General features: G+C 42.7%; 1 protein-coding gene across 3 annotated transcripts in view; it reads left to right on the forward strand.

Annotated features, from left to right (window-relative positions):
* LOC123606126 (solute carrier family 41 member 3-like) overlaps window positions 1-27,995 on the forward strand; it is a 222,963-nt gene that overhangs the window by 124,132 nt on the left and 70,836 nt on the right. The window contains exon 10 of one of the 3 annotated variants that reach the window (XM_045494090.1): window positions 12,057-12,767. The exons of 1 other annotated variant lie outside the window; for it this stretch is intronic. In XM_045494090.1, coding sequence (XP_045350046.1) covers window positions 12,057-12,130 — 74 coding nt within the window. In that variant the 3' untranslated portion in view covers window positions 12,131-12,767. Of the gene's footprint in view, window positions 1-11,423; window positions 11,556-12,056; window positions 12,768-27,995 lie in introns of those variants that run through there. One more of the 3 variants, XM_045494083.1, reaches the window with a different exon arrangement.

Genomic DNA, 27,995 nt, shown 5'->3' on the forward strand with positions numbered 1-27,995 from the left:
TGGTCACTGGTGCCCCTGCCTTTTGTGGGAAAGGACTTCTGGCAGCTATGGAAGCAGACCCTGAGGAGACAATACCATATCCAAAATTCTTCCCTCTTGAATGTGAAAACCTCTTGAGAAAACTGATAGTCCTCAACCCCAGTGACAGAAGAATGTTAGAAGATATTATGAGAGATCCATAATGTGGTGCAGGAGAAGGAACTCAGGCCTTACAGTGAGCCACTCCATGACACCAAGGACCCCCAGGTGACTCAGGTGATAATGAACATGGGCTCCCACACATGTGGGACCAGATCTAGGACCCATCAACAGCCTGGAAGTTTAACAGTGGTATGGCCACCTCCTGGATTTTGAGTTCTGAGAAACCCAAGATGGAGGGCCATGCCATCACAGCAACGCCCTCCCCTTCTGCTGACTCCAACAGCTGCAATCCTTCCCAAACCCAGGAGGCTCAGCAGGTGTCAGAGGCAGTAGAAAATGCTGCCAGCATGAGCCAGGTATACCTGCCTGGTTGTTCAGTAAAGAAACACAGAGGCCTGAAGGGGACCAGGAGACAGAGCAGAAGCACATAGTGCCTGCCATTCCCCACCCAGCCTGAAGTGAAAGACCCCCATCTCCAGCACAGCACCTCAGTGTGGCCCTGGAGCATCCTCTGCCTCCAGTTCAGCCCCCAGTGTGGCCCTGGTACCTCCTCCACCCAAGGCACTAGCAGCAGTAATAAAGCCCTGGACTGTGTTCTCAAAACGAAATTCCTCCACACCAGGCAGCTTGATGGTATGACCCCAGCCTCCTCCTTTGGCCAGAGCCAGGGCTGGCATGGAGTGGCCATCATGTTCCTCATATCTTATTCTAAGACACTTGTGTTTTAGGCTGCCAAGCAAGAACCAGAATGGCAAACAAAATAAAGTTAAGTCAGTTTAACCTCTCATGGGGGATGGCCAAGGCAGGGATCAAATACTGGGGAGGTCGAGCCATACTCTATAGATTTTAAACAGAAAGAAAAAAAGATGCTGAGCTCCAGGGAGTCTGGCGACATGGTACAGGAGATTGGTCAGAGGCTGGAAGGGGTACAAGAAGTACACGCTGGGTGTGCAAGGGCACTTAGACAAGAGAACTTGGTTCCATGGACAGAGAGGCTTGCAAACTGCTCTGGAGTTCTCTGCATGGGATTCAAATCAAGAGGGTATCCCACGTCTATGGCCTACAAGAGGAGAGGTCGCTCTAGTTGCAGGTTCATCCCTCTGTCCCCATCGTGACTGGGTTTTTTCTTGGAACACTTCTCCCCTCCCCTGCTCTTCTCTGTCTTTTCTTCCATGTTTAGGAAAAGGGGGGAAGTTCTACCAAATCCTGTAATAAAAGCTCCAGAAAGATGTATCACAGATACTGTTTTGCATCCTCCCCACACAGAATTGGGGCTGCGCATGCCCCAGTGGGAGGAGTGTATAGTGATGTAGTACTTGGGAAGTCACCAGAACGACTAAATGGAAAAATGACTTAAGGGAATTATCACGAGAGGATTGCAGGGCAGAAATGCAGAGATTGTGTATTACCTTCCTACACTAACATTGCCCAACATTTTCAGAAGGACCAAGGGGAGCATTTGGGTCCTGTGCCTGTGGTAATTGTGACCAAGAGTTCACAACAGGGTAACAAAGTCCCATGAACCAGCCTGTGTGGGAGTCAGAAGTGGTGTGGGGGTGGGCCCCAAAGTGGCTTAGGGGTCACTGAAGCTTGCAACTGAGTTTCCTGACTGTAAGGCAGTAGTTGGATCTCTCCACTGTGATGGTTTTTCCTTTTTATAACAGTAGCATGGAGCAGTCCTTCTAAGAGGCCTGAGGTATTGGCTGTTTATCCAATTCAAAGTTCAAAGGGGCACTCCATGAGGATCCAGACATTCTGGGGGATTTATGGTAAGAGACAGCAGCTTGGAGGGATGTAGGGGATGCCAGAAAGGTGGCTGTAAAAGCCTGGTTTCCAGAAAACAGGTATTTACATTTTTTTTGGCAGTGAATTTGTGGTTTCAGATAGCTATCAGGGAGCTACCCTGTGGGCTTCTAAGAAACACGAGGAATCTCCAAGAGGTCCCCTGACTGCTTTGGTGATGCCCAGCTGCACTGTGTGCACAGTCTTTCAACATGCTGTGACCCTGCCCAGGGATGGTCCTTGCATCTGACCAGAGAAGATGCTCCATCCCCCCTTACAGCAGGGCCAGGGGAAGCAAGAAAAAGTACTAGGGACAGAGTGGGGGTCTTGTGGCTCCCCCCACCGAGTTTGGGTTTTCTTTATGATGGACAATTCAATGTGTGGTCAACCAGTTTTGCTCTCCTTAGAATCCATCCATGGCTCTTCTCCCCTTCAGGGCAAGTCCCAGTCATTTAGTGGGCTTTTAGGACTCTCCTACCTGTCCCCATGAAGACCTTTTTACCATCACCCTGCACTTGCACACACTGAATCATTCACTTTCCCACAGATACTTTGCCTATGTGGATTCCTCTCTGAGAAGCCCATATGCTGGACATTCAGCCAAATGACATTGGGCTCCCCCCCCCAAGATGAAACACACATAGATCCCACCTGAAGAATTCATGGGCCAGTTAGGAAGACAAGGCAGGGACATAACTACAGTACAGTCACCTGTTCATAGGTGCAATGGGAAGGATATTCAAAGCACAGCATATGTTCATCTACTGCTTGAGGTATCAGGGTGGCTTCCTGAAGGAGGTGGTGTCTAGTGGGCCCCAGGTGTATGGGTTTGACACAAGAAATGGAGAAGGGGCATTCTAGACAAAAGGAAGCTGGAGTGTTAGGTTAATCGGATCAGAGATAGAGAGTGAGAGTAGGGAGGGAGGGATTGGACTAGCACCCTTTGTGTACAGGACCACCCCACTGGTGCATTTTGCTATGTGTCTCTAAAAATGAACATCCCACAGCTCAGGGCCTGGCAAGCAATCAGCTCTGATGGTGAAGTGCTCTGCTAATAAAACTTTCTCCTTCTGTGAGCTGTGGGCCTGGCTGCTGAGCCAGTGGTTTCCACTGATCTCCCTCATTAGTCAAAGCTTAGTTTCACAGGAAAGGGTTTGGGTTTTGTTCTGAAGAGCAGGGGATCCACTCCTGCCGGGGGTCCGGCAGGGATTGATATAGTCGACTTCCATTGGGCAAGACATATCTGGCTGCTGTGGGCTCTGGGTGGGAGAGTGGGAGCCAGGGCCCCTCCCTAGGAGAAGTAGGTCACTGTGGTCATCTGAAAAAGGAGACCTAGTATACTGGGAATTTGGGGGTTAGGGAGGGCAAGGCACAGAGGAATGGAGAAGTGGAGGGGATGGGAGAGAAGGGGACTAGAGGAGGAAGGAGAGGGTGGCCTGGAGGTCTTAAAAGGTAGTTTCTGCAAAACTGGCCTAGGAAATGACTATCCAGTGACAGAGGAAGAAAACAATCAAGAACAATTTTTAGATTATTGACTCAAACTGTGAAGACAGTGGTAGTTTTTACTTAGAGTGAAGACGGGAGCAGAAATAAGATTTGTTGAACAAACTGAGAGTCCCCTTTGGGACCTAGGAAGTTTAGCAGGCCTCATTAGAAAGCTCATTTCTAAGCTCATTGTATCTCCCCACAGTGCCAAACTTCTTCAGAAACATGATTTTTAAGCAGTATGGTAATTATTATATAGTACAATACATACCTGATTATCTTATTGATAAGGCATTTAAATTGCTTCTAATTTTTGGCCATTATACACACCACAGTGAACATTTTGTACATTAATCTTTGTCAGCATCTTTGATTATTTTATAATTGTGTATTTTATTCTTTTATTGAAGTATAGTTAACATACAATATTATATGAGTTTCAAATGTACAAAATGTAGTTTAACATTAATATACATGCAAAATTAACACCATGGTAACACTACCTACCCTCTGTCACCATACAGAGTTGTTACGCATTATTAACTCTATTCCTCATTATGTATGTTGCATCCCCATGTCTTATTTATTTTATAACTGGGAGTTTGTACCTTTGTAACTGGAAGATAACCCTTTCCCCATTTTGTCTACGACCATCCTCTCCCCTCTGTCAACCACCAGATTATTCTCTGTGTCTATGAATCAGATTCTGTTTTATTTGTTTCATTTTTTAGAAATTCCACATATAAGTGAAATCATATGGTATGTCTTTCACTGACTTATTCCGCTTGGCATAATGTCCTCCAGATCCACCCATTTGTCACAAATGGGAAGATTTCATTCTTTTTTAAAGTAATACTTCATTGTATATATGTATATTACATTCTTCTTTATCCATTCATCTATTGATGGACAGTTGGGTTGCTTTCATATCTTGGCTGTTGTCAATAATGCTGCAATAAACATTGGGAGACATAGATCTCTTGGAAGTAGTATTTTTGTTTTCTTAGAATAAATACCCAAGAGTGTAATTGATGGATTGTATGGTAGTTCTATTTTTAATTTTTTTGAGGAACCATCACACTGTTTTCCACAGTGGCTGCACCAATTTACATTCCCACCAACAGCGCATGAGCATTCCCTTTTCTCCATATCTTCGCCAATACTTGCTATTTCTAATCTTTTTTGATAATAGCCATTCTGACAGGTGTGAGGTGATATTTCATTGTGCTTTTGATTTGCATTTCTCTGATGACATTGACCATCTTTTCATCTTTTCATGTTGATCATGAGTATGTCTTCTTTGGAAAAATATCTATTCAGATGCTGTGCTCATTTTTAAATTGGATTGTTTACTTTTTTTAATGTTTATGTTTGGCAGAGAGAGAGAGAGAGAAACAGAGCATGAGTGGGGAGGGGCAGAGAAAGAGGGAGACACAGAATCTGAAACAGACTCCAGGCTCTGAGCTGTCAGCACAGAGCCCAACATGGGGCTCAAACTCACAGACTGCGAGATCATGACCTGATCAAAGTCTGATGCTCAACCGAATGAGCCACTCAGGCGCCCCTGGATTGTTTACTTTTTATTGAGTTGTGTGAGTTCTTTATCTATTTTGGATGTTAACTCCCGTATTTGCAACATTTGCAAATATCTTCTTCCATTCAGTGTGTTGCCTTTTCATTTCATTATTGGTTTCCTTTGCTGTGCAAAACTTTTTAGTTTGATGTCATCAAGGTTGTTCATTTTTTGCTTCTGTTTCCCTTGTGTGAGGAGGCAGATCCAAAATACATACATACATACATACTGTTCAGATTGATGTTCAAGAGCTTACTGCTATGTTTTCTTCTAGGAGATTTGTGGTTTCTTGACTTACTTGTAAGTCTTTTTTTTAATGGAGAAATTTTTATTTATTTATTTTTATTTTTAAGTATAATTTGTTGTCAAATTGGTTTCTATGCAATACCCACTGCTCATCCCAACAAGTGACCTCCTCCCTGCCCATCACCAACTTTCCCCTCTCCCACACCCACCATCTACTCTAAGCCTGTTCTCAGTCCTTAAGAGTCTATTATGGTTTGCCTCCCTCCCAATCTGTAACTTTTTTTTCCCTCTTCCCCTTCCCCATGGTCTTCTGTTAAGTTTCTCAAGATCCACATATAAGTGAAAACATATAGTATCTGTCTTTCTCTGCCTGGCTTATTTCACCCTGGAGGGCATAATACCCTCCAGTTCCATCCACATTGCTTCAAATGGCCAGATTTCATTCTTTCTCATTGCCAAGTAGTATTCCATCTTATATATAAACCACATCTTCTTTATCCAGTCATCCATTGATGGACATTTGGGCTCTTTCCATACTTTGGCTATTGTTGATACTGCTGATATAAACATTGGGGTACATGTGCCCCTATGCATCAGCACTCCTGTATCCTTTAGGTAGATTCCTAGCTGTGCTATTTCTGGGTCATAGGGTAGTTCTATTTTTAATTTTTTAAGAGACCTCCACACTGTTTTCCAGAGTGGCTGCACCAGTTTGCAGTCCCACCAGCAGTGCAAGAGGGTTTCCTCTGGAAATTCTCTGGAAGATTGATGTTCCCAAATAAACAAGTCTGGAGCTATTATCTTCCAGGGGGATTCATCTTGTTCTTTCTTCTATCACTTGTGCTTTCCCAGTCTCTTCTCCAGATGCCTGGTCTGATCCATATAATTTCCTATATGCCCTCCACTCTTATGAAGTCTGAAATTTTAGGGGGGAAAGGAACTCTAATATATTTTAAGGTATTAAACTTGAGACTATTATGAAAAGATGTATAGTTTACTCATTTGCCCACTCTTCAAAGTGCCTAGGAGGTCTTCTGTCATTCACTATTTTAAAATATAGTGTATTCATAAATGTGTTATAGTAAGGTAAACATATCAGGATGTGGTCTTTTATTGAAAAGACAGGTTTTACTCAGAGCTCCCAGAGGAGGGGGCAAATCACACTATACAGGGCCACATGTGCCATGATGGTCAGGAGGCAGAGGGAGTGGGTGGGAAAATGTGAGAAAGTTCCTTATTGTAGTTTCCTTAGAAAGGAACAGGTAGAAAAGGTAAGCAGGCTTAGGACTGGCTGGTTTGAATACTTTCAGGACTCTGGAACATAGAGGTCATCCCTAGTTTTCTGGTACATGGCCCTGGCATTATTAGGGCAGGTGGATAATGGCCCCAAGTGTGAGAGTCTGATAGATGAAGTGGTTGGAGTTGTGGACACTGGATGGATTGGTTTGTATTTGAAAAGGAAACCCCTTGGAGAATGATTCCTCTAAGTTGAAATGGTGAGCAGGAAGGCTGGAGGCCTAGATGAAGTGACTCAGACATACCAATGGGTTGTTACAACAAGGCGTGTCCGGTGTACACATGTAGGCAGATGCACATGCTAAAACACCACATTTAGCAAACTAGAAACATGGTCCATACAAGAGATACATATCAGCTCACATGTCACTTCCTAAGAGAAGGCTTCCCTGCCTACACAATCTATAGTGACAGCCTCCCCCACCCCAAGTCTCCCTAGCTATTACCCACTTCATACCTTCAGAGCATTCAGAGCCCCACCCCTGCTCAGCACAAGCTGCCCCACCTGGAGGAAAAGTCCTCACAGCGGGCACGATGTCCTGTGCAATCTCTTCAACATGACTGTCCCCTGCTCCTGCTGTTCCTAGCCCCCTCCTGTCCACTCCAGCCCACTTATAAGCTTCCTGAGTCCCCATCTTTCCTCTGTAGCACATACCCCTTCTAACATGCTGTGTTCACTGTCTCCCCTCCAAAGCATCAGTGCCACATTCTTTCCCTGAGTGAGGCAGGCATTACACCATAGGCCTCACCACCATTCTGTCTGTGCTATGATCTGAATGTTTATTCCCTGTCCCTTCCCCTGCTCCAAATTCATATGTTGAAATCCTAATGCCCAATGTGAAATTGTTAGAAGCTGGGGTCCTTGGAACGTGTTTAGGTAATGAGGCCAGAGCTTTCATGAATGAGATTCTTGCTTCTATAAAAAGACTCCACACTGACACCTAGTCTCTTCCACCTTGTGAAGACATAGCAAGAAGCTACCAGATATGAACCAGGAAAAGGTCCCTTACCCAACCATGCTGGTACCATGATCTTGACTTTCAGCCTCCAAATAGGGTTGCTTTTTATAAGTTATCCAGTCTGCTGTATTTTGTTATAGCAACCTGAATGGACTAACACACCCAGTGTGCACTGTGTTTCAGCCCTCAGCATGGGTGAGCTTCCCTGCTTCATTCTCTGCTAGATGGATAGCCATTCATTCGTTCATTCATTTGTTCATCCATTTGTTATGTTTTTGTTCCAGCTCAGTGGCTGCCCCTGGCTCATCTTGTAGACCCAACTCAGATGGCACTTCCTTCATGAAGACCATCTTGGGCCTCGCTCTCTCCTGCAGGCCTCTATGGTCTCACTTGGGTCCCTTAGTCTGTTTAGTGTCAGTCTCAGTCAATTGATAGTGATGCTATCAGTTAGGAGTGCCTGAGGCACTCACCTGGGCATGTACTACTTGTGATGAGCACCCACAGGCATTTCCCCATCCAGAGACACTCTTGAGGCTGGACTGGCCCTTGTGGTTCTTATTATGATTGCAAGATGCACCACAGCAACAACCACCAAAGAACTTTGAAAAAAAAATACTCACAGGTCCTGGAGGGTACACAGCACACCCAAGGGCCACACATTAGGGTCTCAGGTAGGGAGAGAAAAGCAGACTTGGGAGTGTGCCTTTATTGAAGTCTCAGGAGGGGTGTCTAGGGTTTCAAGGTTCACCCTTTATTGGAAAATTATAGGGATTAAAGTATAAGAAGGGAGTCACTCAAGTGATCAGTTATCCAGGGCTTAATAAAAGGGGAATTTCATAGTTGCAGTGACCTGGTTTCTCATCTAGCTGTTTCCCCAGTAGCTGTGTCAAACAGCTGGCAATGGGTGTATTCACAATGGATATCTTTGAAATGGCTACCTTGGCAATCAAAAGCTGCATGTCAGGCAGGTTGTGTAGGTCCAAGTGCTGTGTTTACACTCTGATGATGTCTCCAGCCTGTGTGCTCTATGAGGACTCTGGGCCAGATGTGGAAAGGGGCTCAGAAAAATGTGATTATGGATAAAACACCGAATAGATGAAATTTTTAAACAGAGGCTCAATGTGGGTCAAATTCACCAAAGGTGAGATTCTTTTCTCTTCTCCCTCCCTCCTGGACCAAGCCTCAATCACTAACAGGAGTCTGAGAAACCTCCTGCCATCTTCACCTCATCCGAACCATTAGCATTCTACATGATTTTTATGTTAAATTTTAATTTTGAGCCTTTTACATGACTCTACATCTGAATAACAAACTTAATCTTCACTCCAGAGGCAGAGATCCCTCTGTTCTGTCTCAGATGGACAGGACAATAGGAAAGTGCAGGATGTTTAGAAGGAGATGGAAGTACAGGGCTTCCAGGCAGTAGGAAGGAAGTGAGGAAACAGACCAATCCAGGCAAGAGCCAACCCCCACCCCACCATGGCCCATTTACTCTTCCACAACCTGTTTCTGTAGTAGATGGTCTGTTCTTTAGAGACAGCTTTAGGGGTCACCACACCTAGGTTTTAATCCTTCTACTGGCCTTAGGCAAGTCATTTGGGCCTTTGCAGCCTCAGTTCCTAGCCCTAAGTGAATCTGCCAGTGGCCACCTCACAGTGATGCTGCGCCAGATGTGGTATCAGAGGCAGGGCTGGCCAGGCACCTGCACTGGTCACTGCGAAGCTGAAACAGTGGTTCCACCCTGTCCTGTTAGTATCATCCACAGAGCAGAAGCCAGAAGTATGACCAGTGTTTAAGGAGGGCCTGGGTGGAGCAATGCATGAAGGAGTAAGAGAAGGGCAAGAAGTTCAGGTTTAGCACAGAAAATGAGCCACTTGGCTTTTCTCCCAGACACTTCAGCTACCCAACCCTGAACATGGGTGGGAGACTGCCTGGGAAAATAGGGTGCTGTAGGCTTATGCCTCCCACCCTTTTCTGCTGCTGCTGTCAGCACCTCAAGTGAGGCTCCCTCCAGACACCTCCTGCCTCTTTCCCTCCCTACCTCCAGCCCCCAAACTTCACCTACCCAATTCAGTCCCTGTAGCCATCTCTGTCCCCCTACCACTGGGTGGGCAGACAGCATCCCAGCCTTTCCCCTTCGAACCTTACCCAGACCCAGGGCCAACCAGGGGCTCCCTATAACCTCTTCCCGATGGAATCCTGGGAGCCCCAAGCAATTCACTTGGTACCCCAACCATCTAAGCCCTGGGATGAGGCTCCAACTTATGAAGAGACAGCCATTCTTTTCATGATACTCAGGCTGCTTTACCAAGGGACAGACATCTTCTCCCTAGAGCAAGTAAAAACCCATCCAGTCTTGAGGAGACAAGAGTGATCCAGACCTCAGGCCCTACTGTCTCTCTTATTGCTGCTGCTGTCGGGAAACAGGGAGCTGCACTCAGGAAACAGCGAGCCACTCTCAGCAAGCCCAAGGTCACTTGACATAAAGACAAAACTCAAAAGCAAAGAGAGAAACACAGAAACACATCCCAGTTGCACTTTGAGGCTGGGCAGGAATTAGAGTGGAACCCTCCCCAAGAGATGGCACTTCTCAGGACCTTCAGGTGACTGCCAGCCCCAGGGCACTGCCTCCTGTCCTGACCCAGGCCATGCATGACCACCCTCCTTTTCAGGAGCTGCACTCCTCTTCAGAGCCCCCCTCCCTCTGGAGCTCTCATTTTTGGCTGCTGTTGAGAAGATAGCTTTAGCTGGGTCCTGGTTTGGGTGGGTGGGTGGCACATGGGACTCCAGGAAGGGCAGCATGGCCTGGTTGGTTCTTCTGGTTGTGATGATGGTTGTGGTTTGGTTAAGGCAAGTTGGGGTTGGGCAAAAGGGGCAGTTAGGGCCAAGGCTGGGCTGCACTGAGGGCCAGGAGGGGCTCCAATGACCTTGGGCTCCGCAGCCAGATGCCTCTGGCCACACCCTGCTCCTGAATATGCTGGATCTGGGCAGGTCTCAGGAGCAAGGCCAGGGGTGGGTCTGAAGAGTCTCAGATGTGAGAGCAGGGTGTTGGAAGCCCCTGGTACTCCCATGGGTAGGAGAGCACTGCCAGGACTGGCTCCCTGCTGGCCTTCTGGTAACCAGAGGTTAGGTGGCACAGTGGGTTCCTAAGAAGGGCTGGGCTGCTGTCTTCTGAGTGTGCTGCTGTCTTTGAGTGGGTGGGGCAAGTTGTGGCAGGGCAGGAATGTAGTACTTAATGGCACTGTATTGAGTTTTAAAAAAAAAATTTTGCTGGGCCGAAGCTCTTATTTCCAGGATCTGTGTGGATAAGCGAGTCAAATTTAAACACTCTATTTGAAACATAAAAGAAAGAAAAATATAACAATGTGCACAATTCAAGGGGCAGAAATTTCTAGAGAAAGACTAAAGTTGCACAGTAGCAGTTATGACCTTCAATAATATTTTGTTACATTGAAACATATATTCTGCCACATATCTTGCAGGGGAAACTTCTTTCAAGAGGTGTCACACCTAATCTATTTCACATAGTTAAAAATGGCTAAATCTGTAAGTCTTTTACTTTTAGCGATGAAGAAGTAGGACCACAGAAGCTAGATGACATTGTTTATGGCAATCACGAGTCGGCATTTTTATTATATAACCCCCAGGATGAAAGACTGTTCGTTCCCTCTACCACTCTGCCTTTTACTATCCTTTACTGCCAGACTTCATCTTACTAAAAACCCCATGCCATCAAATTTCCCTTGTTCTATCCAAAAAATGTCCTGCAGTGCAAGCCACTTGCCTCTTTGTTTTCTGTGAGGCTAGAATATAGCCATCCAGGATTTTAGTACAAGGACCTTTCCCACTCTTGAACTGGTTATCTCTATCTTAGTGCTATGCCAAGTTCTCTAATGTTTTCTCTCTGGGGATTATTTCCCAAACCTGGCTACACTTCCCAGGACAGGCACCTGTTCTGCACATCTCTCAGGCTGTGTAGCCCTGAATGTGTCAACTGTCCTAACAAAGATGAGTTCACAGGCCAACCTGAGCGAGCACTAGCTGTGAAGATGATGTGATATTAAACTGGTCTGAAAAGCAACATGGGAACAGCAAACCGATCTGAATTGTTCAGGTTAAAATATTCCAGTTGAGAGTAACATTGAGATACAGGAGAGGAAAAGTGTAATGACCATCTAATGCACCTGCATGAGTCAATCATGTCTGGTGAGTGGACAGAACCATCAGTGAAGAATTCAGATGAAGACTAAGGACAGAAACAACAATAAAGAAGTCAGGCTCAACTCAAAGTTCAGAGGAACTGAAATGCCTCAATTTGTATTCCTGCAAAATAACTGACAGTGATTTGTCAACCGTCATGCTCGGTGTGCCATGTTGTCTCTAGCATACTTCCTTATGAGGAAGAAGTGAAGGGCCCAAAACTTCAGTATTTTTCAGAAATAATTTCAAGCTCTGTAGGTCCAACTCATAAATAGCACAGCCCTGATTCTATTATGTCTTGTCCTTGTCTTGAACTTTTTCCACTTTTCCTTGCTTTTGGGTGATTCTTTCTCTTTTTTTTTTATTCCACACAGCTAGTTCAGACCGCTGCCACCACCTACCCCCTCAGCAGAGCTCCCCCTGTGGTGTCTACCACCCCCACCACTGACAGCCCCCGTACTCCCTAGTCCAGGGACTGAGTTTCTGGCTCAGAGCTTTCCTTTTTCCAGGCTCCCAGAGGCTTTAAGTGTTGCAATGACCAGTGTTTTGTTATGTATATTTTCCACAATTTAAAAAATAAGGGACTTGGTGGCACATGAATATATATATGTCTGTGTGCATATATATTTTTAATATTATGTACATATAATATTAAGGTGAGTAATAAAGCACTGGTATATGTTAAAACATGGGTGAGCCTTAGATACATGATGCTAAGCATAAGAAAGAAGGCAGACATACATGGTTACATATTTTATTATTCCATTTACTTAAAATATTCAGAATAGGCAAATCCATAGAGGGAAAAAAAGCATATTGGTGATTTCCAGGGGTTGGGAGGGGGGTGGAAAAGGAAGTGATCATTTAATCAGGGCTGGGTTTCTCTTCCCCACTCCAACTTTACTGAAATATGGTTGACATACAACATTATATAGTGTAAGATGTACGATGTGATGATTTGATACATGTACATATTGTGAAATGGTTATCACTGTAAGATTAGTCAAGGCATCCTTTTTTCACATAATTATCATTTTGTTGTTGTCATTATGGTGAGAACATTAAAGCTCTACTTTTACAGTTAACTTTCTTGTATACAATAGAGTATTGTTATATATGACCACCATGCTACACACTAGATGCCCTGAACCTGGGTTTCTTTTTGAGGTGGTGATAATGTTCTGGAATTAGACAATGATGATGGTTTGCATAACTTCCTGAATAGACTGTAAATAACTGAATTGTACACTTTTAAAAGAGTAGGTTTTCTGGTATGTGAATTATATCTCAGTTTTTTTAAGCTGTATGGATAAATAAATAACTCATTTGGGAAAAAAAGTTAACTTATAAAACATATATATTCTGGGCGCTTTATTTGGTCCCTGTCTACTAACCTCCCTAGACATCAGTAAAGACCACCCAAATGAGAACACACACTGTTCATTCAGAGCTTGCTCTAAATAGCAAGGGACTCAGCCATGACCATGTGCTCTTTTGGAAGAGACTCAAAGGCATAGGGAGAAGTAGAAAGCTTTCTAGGGTGAAAAGGAATGTGCAGCCTGATCAGAGGTTGTGACTGGGGAAGCAGGAAGCAGGTTGGCTGGAAGAAGGCATTTTATGTGATTAGTTAGTTTTCCTAACTTAGAATCAGGATTAAAAATGAGAGGAACTCCAAGGCTGATTGCTTCAGGTTGTGGGTTAGGGCTTCTCAGGTTGGAGCAAGCAATTCACATTCTGAAAGATACAGAAAATTCCATGTACTGAAACCCCCTCTTGCACTGTCTTCAATAAATTGTACACTGTCAGTGGATAGAGAAATTTTATGCAGTCAACCTCAATTAACTACAAAAATGGTAACAATGACAAGAGTGATGAGTAACAACAGTGATACTTATTATGATTACTCTAAACCTCAGGATCTATCACTTTGCCAGTCCTCACCTTAAAGTAAATAGCAAATAAAATTTAGCTAGTTTGCTTTAACTAAAAGAATACTTTTCTGCTGCCACCACTGCAGGTCCTGGCAAGAGTACCAACTAACCATCAGGGTGTGTGTGTGTGTGTATCTCCCCTTTCCTTCTGGCACTCCTGAACTTGCTATTGTGCCTCCATGTTTGGAGAGAGCAATGGCCATGGCTGTGCCAACAAACCCAAGACTTCTGTAAGTTTGGGTTACTGGTAGTTGAAAGCACACAATGTGTATATGGTGGGTCCAGGTGCAAAAAGTTAACCCTTCCCTCCTATGTGCTCTGCAAAGGAATAAACTTCCCTTGGGAATGCAGCCTAAGGCTCCTGGACTGAAGGACTACACTTAGTGTAGGTCGGGACAGGTAGCACCAGACCTGGACGGCTGAGGCAGTTGAATGAATTGCCTGGGGCTCCCAGTATGAAGGGAAAGGCTGAGGACACAGGGACCCTGAAGTTTCAGGGTCCTACTGGCTCCCAGTTCACTTGGGCCTTAAAGGAGCTGGGAGGTGGAGGGGCTGGGATGTCAGCTGCCTGCCAGAGGACTGTAAGTAGGAGACAGCAGACAGAAGGAAGTGTGGCTTATAGTTTATGAAGCCAGTGTTTTTTTTGACTGTTGACACCAGGATATAGGAAAGACTTTATTCTTGTCCTTCACAAATGTTTAAGCTATTCCAATTCCTTGCCTTTCCATAGAAGTTTGAAAAAGTTTCATATGCTTTTTTTTTTCTGTCTACACTTTGACAATTCTAGCACTTGCTATATTCATTTAGCAGTTCATGAACATGTTTCTATCTCAGAACCTACAGATCTATCTCATTATAATGATATAAATAAACCAAAAATGGATAGTATTGCATTGTATGGATGTGCTGCAATTTACTTCCCTGGTCCCACTTAATGATTATTTATTACAAACATTCTGTATGGTCAAGCTTATCAATCTTTCCCTTATGACTTCCAAGTGGTTTTAAAAAATGTTTTGAAAGTTCTCCACACTGGAATTATGAAATAAATATGATAAATACACAATTCTTCAAGTACTTTCATGGTTTCAATTTTGCAGTCCGTGCCTACCCGTGCCCCTGTAGATTTCCCAAGGCCACTGGGAGCCTGGGAACAACTCCTCTTGCTCTGAGAAGCCTCTGAAGGGATTTTCTCCTCTTCTTTCCCATGGCATTGGGAAATTTTTTATGTTCCTCCAGAGCTTGGAAGTAGTCCCAGTAGGCATGAGATTCTACTCAGGAGACTCTAACCTTTTTAGCAAACATCTCTCCAAAAATTACCATCCCCAGGACCTCCTGGAAAACATTTCCAAGTCCATTTCCAAGGCTTCCAGGGTCACACCTTGCAGGCCATGAGGTTTGCTTCAGAGGCACCCAGGATCTCGCTTGAGACACTCCATGTGTCCTTGGCTTGGGAAGAAGATCCGAGGCTCAAGCAGAAGTGATCCATGTCCTTCCTGATCATGATTGCTCAGGTGTTGTGGATACCTGGTGGATGCTTTTAGGTAGCTTTGTCCTCCAGAGCTCCAGGGAAATGGGCAAGGGATAAGATTTCAGTGCAGAAAGGGAAGCAGAGGTCCAGGAGCCTGGCATCACTAGCAGGATCATTACTGTGGTGTCAGAGGATTGGTGCACTATCCACCCACCTGAGGGTGGCTCTGGAGAAGGGTGCAGGGCTAGGCCAGCATTGTGATTCCAGGTCACTGGGGTGTCAGGCAAAGGTCAACCCACATGCTCTAGGACCTTCTGCACACAGGGTCCTACTGGGGCTGCTGGGCACAAGAAGACATAGGTCTGGCTCCTGTGCCCTTCTTTATGGTCCCAGTGGTCATTTTTCATTTCCCAATATTTCCAAACCTCACCTAGAGCTGGGGACCTGCCATGGAGGTACAGGGAAGGCACCAGTACTCCCACCTTTCCACATAGATTCCAGTTGTGAGAACATCAAAATTACTACAAGTCTCCTCTCCAGAGCTGGGGCCCTTCTCAGGATGGCTAATATGAGGACCCTACCTGTCTTGCCATCAATGAGTACTTGAAGCCTTGGGCCCACAGTCACCTGGTGGTCCACTCTCATCACCTTGGGTCACAGACCCATTCTAGTGCCATCTTCACAGGTTGTTCTGTTTACCTGTCACCTGTTGATAGTTTTTTCCAGAATTCCATGGGAAATGTTCATGGGAGCATATCTGGACATGCTGCTGGAGGTCTACTTTGGGAGGCCATGTGCATGAGTTCAGTCATCCCGGTGAGGTCCTGGGATACTTACTAGTGACCTTCTCAACAGCTGGCTGTCACTTGGTGCCTGCTCCCAGGATGACCAGATGGTTTTTTGGTTGAAAAGAAAATGGAGTTAAGAATTGATTGGCTCTCACTGAAGTCCAGCACAGGATGGACTTTAGCAAGGTGGAAATTCCTAGAGTTTGTGGTACTCCAAATTACCGCTGATGTTCTTACTCATCATTATCATAATTAGTACCATTGTTTGTAATGAAATATGAAAACACTGAATCAAATTTCTCATTCCACACAGTACCTGACTGATTAAAGGCAATTAAAGCCAAATTCCTAGACAAAGGAACTCATCTCAAATGAAAGATCAAGATGATGTCATGGCCAGAGATCTAAGTGATTCGAAGTGCTGAAGGGGAAAACTATTCAGCCAAGAACACTCTATCCTGCATGGCTATCATTTTGCATAGAAAGAGAGATGAAAAATTTCCCGAACAGAATCTAAAGGTGTCTGTTACCACTAAACCTGCCCTGAAATAAATATTAAAGGGGACTCTGAGTGGAAAGGAAAGAAGAAAACTGATAAAGACAAGAAAGCAACAGAGAAAATGTCCAGAAACAATAACAAAATGAGTAATAAAATGACACTAAATACATATCTAGCAATTATTACCCTGAATGATCAAATCAAGATGATCTAATCAAAAGACATAGGGTGTCAGAATGGATAAACAAAAACAAAAACAAGATCTATACTGCCTACAAGACACTCATTTTAGACTTAAAGACTCCTGCAGATTGAAAGTGAAGGAATGGAGTAGCACTGGTCCTGGAAATAGAGGTGCAAACAAAGTAGGAGTAATGATACTTGTATCAGGCAAACTAGATTTTAAACCAAAGATAGTGACAAGACATGACAAAAGGCACTTTATTATAATAAAGGCATCTATCCAACAAGAAGATGTAAAAATTTTAAGTATGTATGCACCCAAGGTGGGAGCACCCAGATATATAAAACAATAACAACATTAAGTAAACCACTGATATTGATACAATAATTGTAGTGGATGTTAACACCTCACTTCCATCACTGGACAGATCATCTAAGCAGAAAAGCAACAAGGAAACGTCATTGAATAACAAACTTGGCCAGATGGGTTTAAGAGATATATTCAGAAGATAACATCCTAACATTTTGACATTCTTTTCAAAAGCACATGGGACATTCTCCAGAATAGACCACATACTAGGTCACAAATTGGGCCTCAACAAGTGCAAAAAGATTGAGATCATAACATGCCTGTTTCCTTTTTTATTTTTTTAATGTTTAATTATTAAAAAAAATTTAATGTTTATTTTTAAGAGAGACAAAGTGTGAGCAGGGGAGGGGCAGAGAGAGAGGGAGACAGAATCCAAAGCGGGCTGCAGGCTGTGAGCTGCCACCAAAGAGCCAGATGCAGGGCTCAAATTCACAAGCCATGAGATCATGAGACCTGAGCTGAAGTCGGACACTTAACCAACTGAGCCACCCAGGAACCCCAGTGTTTATTTTTGAAAGAGAGACAGACAGACAGACAGAGAGATGGAGCATGAGCAGGGGAGGGGCAGAGATAGAGGGAGACACAGAATCCGAAGCAGACTCCAGGATCTAAGCAGTCAGCACAGAGCCTAACACAGGGCTCAAACCCACAAACGGTGAGATCATGACCTGAGCTGAAGTCAGACGCCTAACTGACTGAGCCACCCGGCCACAACATGCCTGTTTTCTGACCATAACACTATGAAATTGAAGACAACCACAAGAGAAACATTTGGATAGGCCACAAATACACAGAGTTTAAACAACATGCTATTAAACAAGGAATTGGCCAACCAGGAAATCAAAGAAGAAATTTAAAGAATGCATGGAGACAAATGAAAATACAACAGTACAACACCTTTGGGACTCAGAAAAAGCCATCCTAAGAGAGAAGTATATAGCAATACAGGACCAAGTCTAAAATAAATAACCTAAACTCACACATAAATGAGCTAGAAAAAGAACAAATAATGAAGCCTATGGCCGGAAGAAGAAGAGAAATAATAAGAAGTAGAGGAGAAGTAAGTGATATAGAAACAATAGGACAGATCAATGCAGCCAGGAGCTGGTTCTTTGGAAATAAATTAGGTTTGCAAGGAAGATGGTGGTGTAGGAGGATGCTGGGCTCACCTCGTCCTGCTGATCACTTAGATTCCACCCGCATCTGCCTAAATAACCCAGAAAACTGCCAGAAGACTAACAGAACAGACTCTCTGGAGCTGAGCATAGACAAGAGGCCCACAGAAGAGGGTAGGAAGGGCAGAGAGGTGGTGCACACTACCTGGACTGGCGGGAGGGAGGCGGGCAGTGGAGGTGCAGCCCACCCGGCAAGGCAGAGCCCCTGAAATCTGGCTTGCAAAACCGGAGGGGCCGGACTTTGTGAGTTCTGACAGCCAGAGGGACTTATCTGGAATGTTAAAAGTCAACAGCTCTGCTTGGAGAGCAGGAGGGCGAGAGGACACCGGGAGGAAGATTTGTTGAGCCTGAGAAGACAGAGTTCTGCTTGGCAGGGGAACAAAGGCGCTGGCAAGCGCCATCTCCCTTTCCCATCCCCCAGCTGTAATCCCAAAGGGGACCAGTTCTCATCACCGAACTTGCACCGTGCAAACACCCAACACTGTGCTTCTGTGGATCCATCCCTCCAACAGGTCTCCCTTCCTCCCAGTGCTGCAGGGCCCCTCCTACAGGGGACCACCAACAGCAAAGCAAGCTAAGCCTACCCCCCCCCTGCCCCTGTGCACCTCGCAGATCCACCCCAGCTAATACACCAGATCCCATCAAAGCAGCACCACAAGCCTGGCAGTGTGCAAGTAGCCTGGACAGGGGCCACACCACTCCACAATGAGTTCTGCCCCCAGGAGAGGGGAACATAAGGTACACACCAGTCTGACTGTGGCCCCAGTGGTAGGCTGGGGACAGACATCAGGTGTGACTGCAGCCCTGCCCACCAACACAAGTTACTCCCGACAGCACAAGGGAAGTGCCCTGTAGTTGGGAGCCACCCCAGGGACTACCCAAAATGACGAAACAGAAGAACTTTGAAAAAAAATAATAAAATTGATAAACTCGTTTCCAGACTTACCAAAAGTAAAACAAAAGGGACTCAAATAAATAAAATCTCGAATGAGACAGGAGAGATAACCACCAATACCACAGAAATACAAACAATTATAAGAGAATCTGATGAAAAACTATATGTCAACAAATTGGACAACCTGGAAGAAATGGATACATTCCTAGAAACATATAAACTAAATAAGAAGAAATGTAAAACCTGAATAGACCTGTACCCAGCAAAGAAATTGAATCAGTAATCAAAAACATCTCAACAAACAAAAGTCCAGGACCAGATTCCTTCACAGGTGAATTGTACCAAATATTTAAAGAAGAGTTAATACCTATTCTTCTCAAACTATTTCAAAAAATAGAAGGAAAAATTCACAATACATTCAATGGGGCCAGCAGTATCCTCTTACCAGAACAAGATAAGGCTCCACTAAAAAAGAAAATTACAGGCCAATATCCCTGATGAACAAGGTTGCAAAAATTATCAATAAAATACTAGCAAACTGCAACCAACAGTACATTGAAACTCATTCACCATGGTCACGTGGGATTTATTGCTCAGCTGCAAGGATGATACAATATTTGAAAATCAATATGATATATCACATTAATAAAAAATGGTAAGAATCACATGATCCTTTCAATAGATGCATAAAAGGCATTGACAAAGTACAGCATCCATTCTTGATGAAAACTATCATTAAAGTAGTGTAAGAAGGTATATACATCAACATAATAAAAGGCATATATGAGAAGCCCAGAGGTGATATCATGCTCAATGGGATAAACTGAGAGCTTTTTCCCAAAAGTCAGGAACATGACCTTCAGGAACACACCAGTGTTCTTTAACATAATACTGGAAGTCCTATCCACAGCTCTCATACAACACAAAGGATAAGAGGCATTCAAATAGGCAAGGAAGAAGTTAAACTTGAAGTCTTTGCAGATGACATATTACTCTATATAGAAAACCTGATAGACTCTACCAAAAGAATTGCTAGAATGGATACACAAATTCAGTAAAATTGCAGGAGAGAAATTCAACATATAGAAATCTGTTCCATTTCTAAACAACAATAATGAAACAAAAGAAACATAAATCAAGAAATCAACAAATTTACAATTGCACAAAAAAACATACAATACCTAGGAATAAACCTCACCAAAGAAGTTAAAAATCTAAACTCTGAAAACTATAAAATGCTGAAGAAAGAAACTGAAGATGGCAAAAAGAAATGGAAAGATGACCACACCATTAATTGTAAGAACAAATGTCAAAATGTCTACATACCCAAAGCAATCTACACATTTAATATAACTTCTACAAAATACCAAAAGCATTTTATACATTGTAGAACAAACATTACTAAAATTTTTATAAACCACAAAAGACCCCAAATAGCCAAAACAACTTGGAAAAGAAAAGGAAAGCTGGAAGCATCACAGTTCTGAACTTAAAATTATATTACAAAACCAAATTGATCAAAGCAGTGTGGTACTGGCACAACATAGATCAGTGGAACAGAATAGAAAGCCCAGACATGGGCGCATAACTCTATGGTCAGTTAATCTTCAACAAAGCAGGAAGTAACATCCAATATAAAAAAATTAGTGTCTTCAACAAATGGTGCTGGCAAAACTGGACAGCAACATGCAAAAATGAAACTTGACCACTTTCTTACACCAAATAAAAAATAAATATCAAAATAGATTAAAGATCTATATGTGAGACTGGAAGCCATATAAATCCTAGAGGGAGAGAACACAGGCAGTAAGTAACCTGTTTGACGTCAGCTCTAGCAACTTCTTAGCAGACATGTCATCTAAGGCGAGGGAAACAAAAGCAAAAATAAACTTTTGGGCCTTTATCAAAATAAAAAAGCTTCTGCTGCACAGCGAAAGAAACAATCAACAAAACTAAAAGGCAACCTGTGGAACGTGTCATATTTGCAAATGACATATCTGATAAAGGGTTAGTATCCAAAATCTCTAAAGAACTTACAAAATTCGACAGGCAAAAACCAAATAAGCCAGTTAACAAATGGACAAAAGACATGAATAGACATTTTCCCAAATAACACAGATGGCAAGCAGATGGGAAATACTCATCATCAGAGAAATACATATTAAAATGACAGTGATATATCACCTCACACCAGTAAGAATGGCTCAAATTATCAACAGAGGAAATGACATGTGTTGGCAAGGATGTTGAAAAGGGTAACCTTCTTACACTGTTGGTGGTAATGCAAACTGGTGCAGCCTCTCTGGAAAACAGTATGGAGGTTCCTCATACAGTTAAAGATAGAACTACCCTATGTTCCAGCACCTGATCTAGTAGGTATTTACCCAAGAGATACAAAAGTATTGACTCAAAGGGATAAATACACCCCCATGTTTATAGCACCATTATCTATAATATCCAAATTATGGAAAGAGCCCAAATGAATGGGTAAATAAGAGGTGATATATATATATATATATATATATATATATATATATATATATATATATACATATATACATATATATATATACACACACACATATTGTATGTGTGTGTGTATATATATATATGTATATATGTATTATTATATATTATATGTGTGGTGTATATATATATATATGTATATATATATATATAATCACAGAGCCCACAAGCTGGAAAAATCATAAAAGTATGACCATAACACTCAGAGCTCACAGATGTACCTGAGGGTACAGGGAGAAAGTGTGGACAAGAAGGGCTTCAAGGAAGGAGTGAACATCTAACCTGGAATTCCCAGAAGTAGTTATCATCTAGCCAAAGCCTGGCACCCAGCAGGCACCAAATACATGATAAATGAACAAGCAAGTACATGAATGAATGGCAATCCCCCTAACACAGCATGAAAAGGCACAGCACATCCAGACCAAGGTATGGAGATATGAGGTACACTGCGGGAGAAGTGGGAAGGGGCTACAGCCTGACCTTCTTTACTGGCATCTTATAGCCATAATAGCATAAGTTCAGCTCCTCGGGGAGCCATTGTTTGTCCTGCGTTCTGGGAAACTGCTTTTCATTTACAACAATAGTGCCTATGAGCCCTCAGTGTCCCAGTGTGAAACTGTACATTCCTCAAGGGGCTTTATTAAAGAGAGAGAGGTTGAGGCACAACTTCAGACTGAAGGGGGAAGGAAAGATGATAGGGGTTCCTTCATAAGTGCAGTCATTGCAGGCGATGCATTGGAGGATGTGGCAGAGGTGGCCTTGGGGCATGAGGAATGGGACTTTGGGGGTTTACCCCAAAGAGAGGGACTTCTGTTTGCAAGAGGAGGCAATGGATGGATCTCAATGGATGCCAGAGAGAATGTCAGTTTGGGATATGCACTGTGAGGTGCAGGGGGACACATTGGTGGAGAGGGCTGGGTATTACTGCACATAGACAACAAAGTGTGACAATTAGGGTCAGAGGTCATGACCCACTTGACATGAGTAGGCACAGTGGAAGGGGCCTGACATGGAGGAAATTCATTAACTGTAGTCATCATGGTGGAGAGCCTGCTGTGCTCATGTCACAGCCTCCTCATCATCAGCAGAGTGCTGGGCCAAGGGAGGCCCCTCAATACCCATGTGCTGACTAGACCCAAAATGACCTCTGTTTCAATTTGAATCACTGGAATAGAATTTGCTGAATTCAAGTGACTGGTGACCAGGTGCAGGTTAATTATCTATGAAAGTGAAACCTAGCATTACCAACGGAAGCAAAATTCCTACTCAAGGCAAAGTTCAGAATCCAGTCTAAAAAGCTGGACTCTCCACATGTAGTAGTCCATCTTGATCCCAGGGTCTTTGCACTTGCTGTTCTCCCAGACTGAAATATAGCTGCACTGCATTGTCTGCTCCCCAAATGCCTTCAGTAATTTCTCAAACTTCCTTACTGAGAGTTTATATTTTCTTCATGGTACACATCACCACCCGACTTTCCAATAAGTAGGTTCTACTTATTTTTTACTGTCATCTTGCTAGTCTGTATGAGAATGGAGAAGCTCCTCCTCTCCTGCTTCACCCTGTTGTGCCTGGTGTCTGGTAAAGGCCTGGAAAACAGTAGGCCTAGGTGGATGTACACCAGGTGAGGGAGCACTGGGCTTGAAGTGGGGACATGTAGGTGTCATGGAGCATTGCCCCAGATTGAGAAAAAGGACTTCAGAAGGACAATCTGATGAAGCTTTTGTTGTAGAGAGTTCTCCTTGTGTTATCTAGGAAGCAATGAGGACTCACTCTAATAGGAAGGCTGAAAGAAATCAGTAGGAGGATGGGAAGAAACAAAACTAGGTAATGAACTTGTTTTACTTTGACAAACCAGTATTTCCCAGCCCAGGGGGAAGACCAGCTGTTAGTTGAAAGACTGTTTCTGCACAGTATTTTTTCACAGTCGAGTGTATGTCATTTTCCTCATAGTTCCCCAAAAAAGGTTTTCAAAAACTTCTAGCTTAGTGAAACTAGATGTTTGTTGAAAGATAGTTTCACCACAGTGTTGTTTCACAGAGTTGAGCTTATGGCACTTTCTGTATAGAACCCACATAGGTTTTAAAACACTTCCAACTTCATTGAACCAGAGGTGTTAGTTGAAACACAGTTTCTCTACAATGATGTTTCACAAAGTTGAGTAAATGGCGCTTTTGTTATACTTCTAGGTCTAAGATTTAAACAGGTCTTACAATGTGAAACAAATTGTTAGTTGAAAGATCATTTCTTCACAGTGTTTTTTTCACAGCATTGAGTATATGGCACTTTCTGTGTAAGCCCCGCATGGTTTTTGAAACACTTCTAACTTAATGAAACCAGATGTGAGTGGGTTAGAAAGATGGTTTCAGCACACTGTTGTTTCACAGATTTAAGTATATGGCACTTTCTGTGTAAGCCCTACCTAGGTTTCCAATACTTCTAACTTAGTGGAAGCAGATGTTAGTTGAGAGATGGAACAGTGTTGTTTCACAGAGTTTAGTATAAGGCACTATCTGCATAGGGTGCATTGGTTTCAAAAATTCTAACTTAATGAAACCAGATGTTATATGCACAGATGATTTCCACCCAGTGTCTTTTAACAGAGTTGGGTATGTGGCACTTTCCTCATAGGCACTGCATAGGTTTTCAAATACTTCTAACTTAGTGAAACAGGATGTTAGTTGAAAGATGCTTTCCCCACACTGCTGTTTCACAGAGTTGTGTATATGGCACCTCCTTGTAGGCCATGCATGGGTTTTCAAACACTTCTACTTAGTGAAACAAAATGTTAGTTAAAAGGTGTTTTTACCAGAGTGCTGTTTGACACAGTTGATTATATGACACTTTCTGCATAGGCTCTGCATGTTTTCAAACACTTCTAACTTAGTGAAGCAAGATGATAGTTGAAAGATGGTTTCCCTCAGTGTTTCAAAGAGTTGAGAATATAGCACTTTTGGTGTAGGTCCCACATGGGTTTTCAAACACTTCCAACTTAGATGAACAAAGTGTTCAAATACTACACCTAGAAGTATAAAAAAAATGCAATTTACTCAACTTGGTGAAATATCATTGTAGGGAAATGATGCAGGGCCTATGCAGAAACTGCCATATACTCAACTCTGTCAAACAACACTGTGGGGAATCCATCTATCAACTGACATCTTGTTTCATTGTTAGAAGTGTTTGAAAACCGAAGTGGGGAACTATGAGGAAAGTGCCATTTACTCAACTCTTTGAAATAAGAGTGTGGTGAAACCATCTTTCAACTAATATATAGTTACACTAACTTAGAAGTTTTTGAAAAGCTTTGGGGTAACTATGAGGAAAGTGACATAGACTCGACTGTGTGAAAAAATACTGTGGAAAACGATCTTTCAACTAACAACTGGTTTCACTAAGTTCAGAGTGTTTGAAACCTATGCAGGGCCTATGAAGAAAGTGCTATATACTCAACTCTGTCAAAGAACACTGTGGGGAATCCATCTTTCAACTAACATCTGGTTTCACTAAGTTAGAAGTGTTTCAAAAACCTATGCTGGTCCTACATGGAATATGCCAATTACTCAACTCTGTTAAACACCATTGTGGTGACACCATGTTTCAACTAACATCTGGTTTCATTAAGCTAAAAGTGTTTGAAAACTATACAGGGTGTATGCGGAAAGTGTCATATACTCAACTCTGTGAAACAATAGTTTGGGGAAACTGTCTTAAAACTAACATCTTGTCTGAGAACAAACTGAGGGTTGATGGGGGGTGGGAGGGAGGGGAGGGTGGGTGATGGGTATTGAGGAGGGCACCTTTTGGGATGAGCACTGGGTGTTGTATGGAAACCAATTTGACAATAAATTTCATATATTGAAAAAAAACTAACATCTTATTTCACTAAGTTAGATGTTTTTGAAAATCTATGCAGGGCCTATGCAAAAAGTGGCATATATTCAACTCTGTCATACAACATGTGGAGAAACTATGTTTCAACTAACATCTCATTTCACAAAGTCATTTGTATGAAAATATATGTGACATCTACACAGAAAGTGCCATATACTCAACTGTGGGAAACAACACAGTGGGGAAACCATCTTTCAACTAGAATCTGGTTTCACTAAGTTAGATCTCTTTGAAAACTATGTGGGGCCTATATGGAAAGTGTCATATACTCAACTCTGTGAAAAACAGTGTGGGGAAACCATCCTTCAACTAACATCTGGTTTCACTAAGTTAAAAGTGTTTGAAAACTGTGTGGGGCCTACAAGGAGCATGCCATATACTCTATGAAACACTGTGGGAAAACCATCTTTCAACTAACATCTGGTTTCTCTAAGTAAGAAGTGTTTCAAAACCTATGCAGGGCTATGCGGAAAATGCCATATACTCAACTTCGTGAAACAACACTATGGAAAAACCTTTTTTCAACTAACATCTCGTTTCACAAAGTTCGACGTCTTTGAATACCTGTGTGCAGCCTATGCAGAAAGTGCCATATACTCAGCTCTGTCAGACTTTGGGGAAACCATCTTTCAACTAGTATCTTGTTTCAATAAGTTAGAAGAGTTTGAAAATGCATGCGGTGCCTACACCAAGGTGCCATATACACAATGCTGTGAAACAACACTGTGGGGAAACTCTCTTTGAACTAACATTTCGGTTAACTAAGTTATAAGTGTTTGAAAACCTATGCAGGGCTTATGCACAAGGTGCCGTATACTCATCTCCGTCAAACAGCACATTGGGGAAGCCATCTTTCAACTAACATTTTCTTTCACTGAGTTAGAAGTGTTTGAAAACCTATGCAGCAAATATGTGGAAAGTGACATATATTCAACTCTGTGATACAACACTGTGGGGAGCCATCTTTCAACTAACATCTTATTTCGCTAAGTTAGAAGTGTTGAAATCCTAGACCCAGAAGTATAACGAAAGCACCATTTATGCAATTTTGTGAAACATCATTGTAGAGAAACCATCTCTCAACTAACATCTGAGGTTCAACTAAGTTGGAAGTGTTTGAAAACCCAAGCAGGGCCTATGCAGAAAATGCCATATACTCAACTCTGTCAGCACCTTGTGGAAACAATCTTTCATCTAACACACCAAACTAACATCTTCTTTCACATACACCACAAAATAACCAACATGTAGCTAACACACACTAAGATCTAGGCACCAAACACACACTAGACACATACCATTATAGACCACAGAGCACACATAATCCTTACACACTGCCTGTGTAACGCATTAGCCCCCAACATATAACACACTTACGAATCAAACCACAACATACCTAAAGTACCACACAGTCACACTTCTTATGTAGAACTCTCATGTGGTCTTTCCTGCTTATAAATCACATAAAGACACACACCACATGTACACAACCCTCAGTAACTTACATATAAATAGACAACACACATACATCACATACATAAAACGTATGACACAGACCAAACACCACACATACATCACACTACATACACAGCACACATATTCCACACACATGCTTTCCCCACAGAAATACACATACACCAATGACATACTGCTTATAAACCACATATATACACACACCCCATACATAAACACACCACCCACCTAACAAACACAACCCCTACACATTCCACACATACCAAATCCTGAACTACACACACACACACTGCAGATACTACAAATTCAAAATCCACATATGCACAACCCACATGACATGTGTGCCACATATCATACCCACAACACATACACAATTATATAGCCAGCAAACACACCCCACCATCACCACACAAGAATTACACATAAATCGCACAAATACCACACATTTTTATAAACTTCTCACATATAGACCACAAATACAGCACACATATATTCCATATACACATACAACACACAGGCCACCAAAGTGATCTTTCACATATTCACCAGATACAAACTACACACACACACACAGAACACACACATCACACATCACACTCACATCACACACAGACCCACACACACCAAGCTTACATAAACCAACAAGCATTTTTGTGGCAAACACACACACACTACCAACATCAGACAACACATTTACACACACACTCACAAACACCACTCAAACACTATTCACACACCACACATATCACAAACACACACACACACACATCAAACATACACTAATCACACATATGTCAAACAAAAACACAACACAAACCTTACACACAGACAGAACACACACACCTACCGCACACACACATCTCATACAACACACATGTAAAACAGACTGACATACACTATAGATATAGAGCACACATATGCCATGTATACACCTTGGATACACAATATAGAAATCACAATTTCATTGCACACACAGCACACACACTCTACATGTATCGCACTTGGGAAACATAATTTACAAACACATCACACGCACACAACAGACACATTACATATACACCATAAACACCACACTGAGAACAGTGTCACCAAACAATGACACATCGACCCA

The sequence above is a fragment of the Leopardus geoffroyi genome, chromosome A2 (assembly GCF_018350155.1).
Source record: "Leopardus geoffroyi isolate Oge1 chromosome A2, O.geoffroyi_Oge1_pat1.0, whole genome shotgun sequence".
Lineage (NCBI taxonomy): Eukaryota > Metazoa > Chordata > Mammalia > Carnivora > Felidae > Leopardus > Leopardus geoffroyi.